General features: G+C 30.9%; 1 protein-coding gene across 1 annotated transcript; it reads right to left on the bottom strand.

Annotated features, from left to right (window-relative positions):
- Positions 1–2,198: 2,198 nt before the first annotated feature.
- LOC131605729 (uncharacterized) lies at positions 2,199–6,714 on the bottom strand. Its single transcript, XM_058878053.1, has 4 exons — positions 6,399–6,714; positions 6,199–6,295; positions 2,599–2,957; positions 2,199–2,557 (listed from the first exon to the last, which is right to left on the bottom strand). The coding sequence occupies exons 1-4, from the start codon at positions 6,712–6,714 to the stop codon at positions 2,199–2,201; spliced, it is 1,131 nt and encodes a 376-aa protein (XP_058734036.1).
- Positions 6,715–9,125: the final 2,411 nt, after the last annotated feature.

The raw sequence follows: 9,125 nt of genomic DNA, 5'->3' as shown, positions 1-9,125 counted from the left end.
GTTTCGTTTTTATCGCATATCTTCTTCTCTAATCTCTCAACACTTTTTTTCTTTTTCACTTTCACTAATCTTTCGTCTTTTCTATTTTTTTGTTTCGTTATAATAATTTTTATATTGTTTTATGCTAATATTTTATGTTTAATATTCCACTTTTGTCTAATTTAATTTTTACATATTAAATGGAAAATTGTTGTCAAAATATGACGAGTTTTGTTGTTATTTGATAGTGTATGAATGTATAAATACAAAATTATGTTATCATCTATATGTGTATGTATGGCTCAATAAAATATTTGTAAAAAACCGAACCAACCGAACCGAACCAAACCGCATTAGTTTGGTTTGGTTTGGTTCGGATTTTTTTTAAAAGTCAACCGAACCAAACCAAACCGCACTATTTTTTCTCTTGCGGTTCGGATGATTTTTTTCGTCAAAACCGCCCAAACCGCACCGCGAGCACCCCTAATGCCAACTCAAAATACTCAATTATTTTTTAAAAAATAATTGGTACAGCTATTTATAATGATTCAATAATACAATCAAATTTTTCTTTTCAATAAAGATTATATAATCATTGTTAAATAATTAAATTATTTATTTCATATGTACTACTAATAAGAATAATATGATTCATAATTTTTTTCTCATTTTTTTATATAATTGTACACAGGATAATAGATATTTGGAATTATGGAGATTTGATTAGAATTTGATTTGATTCATCAACTTGGAGCTAAAGTTTATACATATAGGAAGATTAGATGCTAAAGTTTATACATAAAGAAAGATTAGATGTAATAGGAAATATTTTATATAATAGGTTGTTAATTTATGAATGTTTAAGGGTGCATTTGGAAAGGTTTTTGTTGTATTTTTCTAATAGTCAATAGATAGAGACAAATGGTAAATAATAACACTCAATAATACTAATAATAATCCTACTACTTAATAATATAATACTTAGAAAAAAATAAAAATAAAAACTGAAATAAAAATAAGGAAATGGTTAGAAATTAAAATAATAAAATAAAAGAAAAATAAGAAAGAATTTAAAATTGAAAGTATTGATTTATCATAGTTGATGATAATTTTTTAAAATAAATTATAAAATATTTTTACACACTTTTTTTTTAAGATATGAATTATGTAAGATTTTTTTGTTAACATCCAAAATTATATATTGTTAATATTGTTTTATTTATTTTTTATTCATTTAACTTATTTTGTTAATAAGTTTTAATTTTTAATTAATTAATAAATCATAATACCTTTGGATTTGGTCTTTTTTATTTCTTAAAAAAAAAATAATAATAATCAGGCTTTTTAGAACCCTGAACGCCCCTTTCCCTTTTGTAGAATTTTCTTCTGAAAAGGAAAATATTATAGAAAAATACATTTATGTTACTTTAAGAAAGAAACAGAATAAAAGAAAATTAAAAACTAATAAAATAGAATTAAGTGTCATTATCAATATAATCTTGATAATCTTGAACTTTTGATTTACTAGAGTTATAGTTTTAAATTTTAATACTTTTTTTGGACCGAATTTTCATACTATTTTATTCACATTAATATTCACTTTTCGCTTTTATTTCATGTAAATGTTCTATTTCTATTTAAAAAAAATTATTTATTGATAAAGTTGTGCTTTTTTTTATTGTAAAACAACTATTAATATATATTTTCTTTTCTATTGATGGCTACCTATTGATCACTTTTTTCTGAAATGTTTTGTGTTTAATATTTAAATTTTATTTAATTTGTTCAGGACTCATTTTTTATGTGCATTTTATTTATAGAGTATTTGAAATTAAATAAAATTGTATTAGTATTGTTATTTCATTTTGTTATTAAAGGTTAATGTACAATTTTTTTTAATATTATTTTCAATTAACAAAAATATTATATTATTCAACTAATTTTAATGTTATTATAACTTTATTTGTAAACTATAAATAATTATAAAATATTATTTAATTTTAAAAATTTTGTTTCGTGCCTCGCACGGGTACAAACTAGTTGTCTCTTAAATTATGTATATTGTCTCTTAAATAGTAGGAGATTATCTTTTAATTTTGTTAGTGATAAAATTAAAATTTGTATTAGGGTTTAAGACAAACTTATGCATCATGCGTGTAAATAGTTGAGCAATATTATTTTTTTTAAAGATCATACTGTTTTTTTTTTACCGCAAGAACTTAATTCATTTCATTCAATAACTGTTGTTCATTACAAGGAGGAATCAAATCAACAAAACTACGCCTAGTCCAAGAATTGACCGCTCTAGCTAACAAGTGAACAACCAAATTCGCTTGGCGATTAACAAACTTTACCTTAAAGTTGGGAAAAGCATCTAGAAGACTTTTAATTGACTTAATAATTAGACTAAACTCATAATTACCATCTTTCCTAGCATGGATAGCTTGGACCACTAATTGGGAATCACTTTCAAACTGCACCTGGTATAGCCGCAATTGGACGGCCGCCTGAATAGCTTCCTTTAAGGCCATGGCTTCTGCTTCTACGGTTGGAAAGAGTCCGTAATCCCAAGCTATACCTGCAAGGATAAATCACCATGACAATCTCTCACACACCAACCCCTATTTGTCGTCTTCCTAAGGCGATTGAAACCACCATCCACATTACACTTTAACCACCCAACTCTCGGAGGGCTCCAACCTGATTGGTGCTGATTACCGCCACTATCGGGTAGGTGTTCATGTTTAGCTTTAAACCAATCTTGCCAGGAGTGGAAGGCTAGAATACTAACCTGCATATAATCGTTTCTTTCATTATTCCAAATGAAGTTATTTCTATTATTCCACAAAGCACATATAACTACCGCTACTCTTCCTGCCACCCGACGATCTTCCTTCATGCAAATATCCAAGAGAATAGATTTAGCATCATTAAATTTGTTTAGTCTGGGCTCTATAACAGAGGATAACCCCGCAACCCTTCAACATTGATTAATAGAATTACAACCAAAAAACACATGTCATTCATCTTCCTCACCCTCATCACACAATTGGCAATGCGATGGACAAGGAACAAAGTGATGATGAAGATTGATCCAAGTTGGAAGGCAACCTCTACAAATACGCCGGATTAAATGTTTTGCTCTAGGTGGAGATTTAATATTCCACAAACTACACCAATCTCCTTCTACACTCCTCTTCGTATGACTTGAATGGATTCTTCTCAAGGCCCTGTAACCGGATTTGACACTATACTCTCCATCCTGCTCCTCCCTCCACGAATTCATACTGTTTTAGACAATAGTATTAGTGTTTGTCTATAGGGTGCCACAAATTCATTAACTTTACAACGACAACTACAACCTACCTTTCAAATATTATTATCCCCATATTAATCCAAACATCCATTTCATATCATGTGTTTGATATTGTGTTTATTAATTTTCACTTAAAAAACACAACAAAGTGTTTGAATAAGTAATTAAAACACCATTACAACGTTCTTTCAAATTCTCTTTATCTTACAGTGTTGTATCATGTTTGAGCTTAGTCGTCGTCATGCCTTCGAATGCTGTTATTGTTGAGCTTTGTCATGTTCAATTGTCTCCTCATAGTCCAGTAGCATCATCATTGTCGCTCACTCGTACATCATCATTGTTATCGTAAATATTACTACCTCCGGTCTCATTTATAACAAAAAAATTCTCTTTTTAGATACATTGAATAAATAATGTATCTGGACAATATGTTGCCCAGATACATTATTTATTCAATGTATCTAAAAAGAGAATCTTTTCTTATAAATGGGATCAGAGGGAGTAAATTTCATTGCCTTTAATATTTTACTTTTTGCACTTCTCCATAAAATTATCACAATTATATTTTTCTAGCTTATTCTCTCTTTTATTTTTTATTTATATTCATTTGTTTAAGTGTTTTTTATTTTTCTTTTATTCCTTTTTTATAAGGGTATATGTGTTGTTTTATAATGGATATTGTTTTTTTAAAGTTTTTTTTTTACAATATTTAGCTTTTTATGTATCTTTTATTAATGTGTTTTTTTTCTTCTTTTTATTGATTAATTATGTTATACTTTTAATAAATTTATATAAGTTATTTTTTTGTTTATAATGTGTTTGTGAGTTGTTTAATTTTTTGGCATTTTATTTTGGACAAAACTTAGGTAATATTTCTTAGGTGTGGTTCTTACTATTTTCTAATGAAAATATGTCAAGTGTATAATTTTTTCTTACACGTATGCAAATTTCTTCTATTTTCACTCACTAAATAATATTTAAGTATATTTGTCATATTTTCATTGGAAAATAGTAAGAACCATACCTAAAGAAATGTACTTAAGTTTTGTCCTTTTATTTTTAGTGGGAGACTCACTGCTATTTTTTCTTCTATGTCAATGTATATGATGAAAACAAAGTGTGATTAATATGACATTTTCAAGTATTGATGAGAAACCAATGATTGGTATGAAATTTAACTTAACACTATAAACTTGTCAATTTTGGCTCGCATATTATGCGTTTATTGGCTTTGGCATTAGAAAATATCACATGAACATTAATAAAAAAGATGATTTTATGTCATCATGTAGGTTTGTTTGTGATAAGGAATGACTACAACAACCGGAAAAGAGAAGTACTTTTGTTACCAATCATAAAGTTGTTACCATAACTAATTGCAAAGCAACGGTTAATTTGTATTTAAAAATAAAAAGTTTGTCATTTATGAACTAGTACAAGACCATAATCACCTTCAACAACCACTAAAGACAACACACGTGATTGCATCACATTGAAAGATAAGTAAAGTCCAAACACATGAGATTGATCTAGTTGATGACTTTGGATTATGACATAAATCAACATTTCAACTCATGAGCACATGTGTCGAGCACAAATATAATCTTGGATATACGCATTTGGATGTAAAAAATTACCTAAAAGCAAGATAGAAAAACATGGTGTATAGAGAGGTTTAGTGTCTTTCACAAACATTTTATTGTTGGAGAATCTAACTTTTTTCGTGTAAATTAGATTGATATAAAAGAACAAATCACTAATATATTTTGGTGTGATGCAAATATGGTGTTGGATTACAAATATTTTGGTGATATATTGTCATTAGATACTACCTATTGTACTAATCATGATAATATATCACTTGTTATAATTTTTAATTTCAATCAGCATAGGAGTTCAATCATTTTTAGTGCAACACTGTTATATGATGAGATAAATGAATCATTTAAATGGTTTTTGAACCACTCTTATAAGCACGCAATAACAAAAATGAAGTTTTTCCTTATTGATCAAGATCATGCAATGTCTAAAGTTTTTATTAAAATGATGTTCGAGACTTACCATGGTTTATGCGCATGAGATTTGTCTCATAATATAATTAAATGCCTTGGAAAATTGATGTACTTAGGATTTTTTTTTTTTTTAAGATTTCAAAAAATGCATGTACGACTTTGACAATAAACTATATTTTGAGACAGGTTGGATGGACTTGGATAACAATTATAATCTTCAAGAAATAGATGAATCAAATAAGTTTGTGTTATAAAAAGAAAACAAGCTTAGTGTTATACATGAAAAACGCATTCACACTTGACATGCAAAGTTCATAACTCATTGAAAATTTAAAAGCTCACTTCAAATCTAGTATGAAATCAAATGTTGATATTGCACAATTTTACAAACACTTAAAACAAGTTATTAAGGATAAGATAGGAAATATATTAATTTGTGAGTATGAATTCAAATACAAGTTTGAAAAAGATTAAGTTATTATTAGCATTAAGCATGTTAGAGACAAGAAGTGTGTCTAACTCTTTATGTCAATATATCATCACTATTGATAATCATGAAAGATATTGGATAGTATCATTTAACTATGTTTTCTCCTCCATGTCATGTAGTTGTAGAAAGTTTAAGACATTATGCATACTTTTTTCATACACTCTAACATTGTTCGAAAGAACTAATGTTTTTTTTTTTTTGGATAGGCAATGATATTTTCATTCAAAAGTGTACAAGGGGTACTCACTCATATACAGAAAAAACAGCCCCTAACCTATTAAAAAATCCAAAGGGTGTTGATTCCAAAAGAAAAAACTACATGATACAGAGGAGCTACTGCCCATCATATTCCACTGCCATGAAAGCAGCTTGGCCTTGTCGACGATGTCAGCTACGCTAACCGCTTCAGCCTTGAAGATGATTGTGTTTCTTTTACACCATATAGTCCACTCTGTCGGCTAATAAATCCCAAAACCACAACAAATGATCTGCCGTTTCCTGTGAATTTACACAATCTATTCCAAACAAAAAAAGACTCTATTCCACGCCATCCTTATGAAAGGGCACCGAACCAGTAGGTGATCCAAAGTTTCAGAATGACCAAAGCAAAACACACAAACTTTGTCGTTTTCATTCGTAATAATCCTCCAACTACTCAAATTATCTCTAGTTGATATCCTATCTATTATGCAATGCCAACCGAAGACTAGAATCTTAGATGAAACTAATGAATCCCATAAGCGAGACACTACCTTCAATTTGCTATCAGCATACAAGATATAATTGCAACTGTTATTGAAAGCTACATAACCCGAACTAACCGTATAAATTCCATCCGAATCTTGAAACCACTTTAAAGTGTCTGTTGTACCATCCTTAACTTCCACGCCTAATAGAATGTTGTCTAATTCAATCATTTGAGCTAGCGCCTCGCCCGTTGCTAACCGTAACAACTAATGTTAAGGTTGTTCTCGATGAGTGTAATTTATGAAAGTGGAAAATAGAAGGTCGTTGTAGTGTTGTGTATGATTTGAGTGAAAAGAGGTATAAAGAGATCCAAAGTTATTTATCACGCGAAAATTTAGAAATGTTGTTTTTAAATTCATTAGATTGGAAATTGAAACGCCTCCTTTTGAAAAGTGTCTTAAGATGTTAAATAACACAATAGATTTCATGAGAAAACAATTAGAGGAATTTCACTAACAAGCCTAAATTTTGTACATGACAGAGTTATATGCAACAACACTTTTATAATCTTGAAACCTTAATTTGTTCCAGTGATCCATTAATGAGGACGGTAAGACTTTCTTATGATGTCCAATTCTTGTCTTAAGTTTGTCCCACAATATCTTGGGATCTTTTACATTTAAGTATTATGTTTGTAATCCATCATCAATGTGGTGCTTGATTATCCGATTTACTCTCGCCTTTTTCATTGTCATTTCCTTTGGGTCAATTGTCGACTTTCTCGAATTGTCTCCTTCAAGGATTTTGTCGAGTCCCTCACATGCAAGATACTCAATTCAGTTGTTGTTCCAAGTCATGTAGTAGGCCCCAATTATGTATAAATTTTTGAATTGATGTTTAACGTTCAACATGATTATATCTAGAGTACAGATGAACATAATCAATATTTAATGTATAAACTAAAAAAATCAATTTACTCTATAGTAACGATTACAAAATTCATGACCATGAAAACTTTCTCTCTCTTTGTTTGCTCCGACGATTTTGGAGCAAGATGGGTCGTGGTCGTAACTGGCCGCGAAGATTGGTGGTTACGACTCCTTCGGCGAGCGTTCGTGTGTTCTCATCCTCGTCGCAAACTCATACAATTGACACAAGCATTAATAGAGAGAATCTTAATCCACCTAGCATGAATCAAACAACTGGTCGAAACCCTAAAACACCTCTGGTTCTGATAGGTGAAGAGAAGGTCAAGGAATTGGTTGAGGAATTAAATGGCTCTACAGATACAACAAAACGACCATTGATCAATATTATCAATGGTAATCATTTACCCGCTACTATAAAATATATTGAGTATGCACGACCTAGGGTTGTAAATGGGGAGATAGAAGTAAGCATAGAGGATAGTGATGTTGTTTCAGAAGTTCAATTATGGGAAAATGATGTGTTCAGGTATGTGATAGGAGTTAATTTTTCTATGAATGCTGTTAAATTATTCATAAATAACATCTGGAATTTTGTCTCAATGCCAAACCTATACTGCAATGATGATGGGTACTTCGTCAAACGTTTCAAGTGCAAAGAGGATAAAGAGATGGTGATATGCCGAGGGCCTTATACAATTCACTGAAAACCGATGTTCATTCATGAATGGACTCCAATTTTTACTATGAAAGATGACATGATCCGCAATGTTCCTATATGGGTAACCTTTCCACAACTCCCATTGGCTTTCTGGGGGGAAAGGGCTTGGAAAAGTAGCAAGTGCCATAGGAAAACCAGTAATGACATATGAATGCATTGACAAGAAACTCAGAGTCTCTTATGCTAGAGTGCTTATAGAAGTGGACATCACAACTGAGCTAAATGATAGTATCACCATATGTGGCCCAACAGGAGTTAGCATCACACAGAGTGCGGAGTATGAATGGAAGCTCCCATTTTGCAACAAATGCAATAAGGTTGACCACCAATGCAAAGAGAATAAGGCATCTATCAATAAAGTTTGGATTGTAAAGGAGAATACTGAGGTCTCACAGGTGGTAGTCCCTGAACTAGCTGTAATTCCTAAATCAGTTGTACAGAAGGAGATACCTTGGACTGTGGTGGGAAATAATCAAAAGGGGAAGGAACATGCAATAGAGGGCAACATTACATCACAAGAGGAAATTCTCCTAAACGGTCGGAATGAATTTGATGTGCTAGATGGACAGGAAGTTAGGGAACCATCTGAGTATAAAGTTCCATGATGCTAGCATGGAATGTGAGGGGCTTAAATAAAAGAGCAAGGCATTTAGAGTTTTAAACCCATCTCCAACAGTTTCACTTGCCTTGTATGGCTTTACTTGAGACAAGAGTTAAGAAGAAGAATGCTACTAGAGTTAGATATGTGTTTGAGAATAAGTGGTCTTAGGTGGATAATTACATTCACCACCCTAATGATAGAATCTGGATTATGTGGATAGCTACCAGTCTGCAACTATCTATGGAAGCATGTTTTGACCAATACATACACTGCAAGATTCTAAAACCGGAGGGTGACATCATCTGGCTAAATGTCATTTATGCACAGAACCAACTACAAAGAAGACAATCCTTATGGATGGATCTTAAGAGTATCACTCATAATATCCTGGAC

Source organism: Vicia villosa, linkage group LG5, assembly GCF_029867415.1.
Source record: "Vicia villosa cultivar HV-30 ecotype Madison, WI linkage group LG5, Vvil1.0, whole genome shotgun sequence".
NCBI lineage: Eukaryota > Viridiplantae > Streptophyta > Magnoliopsida > Fabales > Fabaceae > Vicia > Vicia villosa.
Note: the sequence above shows the minus strand (reverse complement) of the source record. Positions and strands in the feature narration are given on the sequence as shown.

Coding starts and splice junctions, on each gene's coding strand:
- LOC131605729 (XM_058878053.1), bottom strand. CDS start 6,714: ATGATTGAATTAGACAACATTCTATTAGGCGTGGAAGTTAAGGATGGT. Junction 6,296..6,398: donor AGTTTGTGTGTTTTGCTTTG/GTCATTCTGAAA, acceptor GTAAATTCACAG/GAAACGGCAGATCATTTGTT. Junction 2,558..2,598: donor TAGGAAGACGACAAATAGGG/GTTGGTGTGTGA, acceptor TTATCCTTGCAG/GTATAGCTTGGGATTACGGA.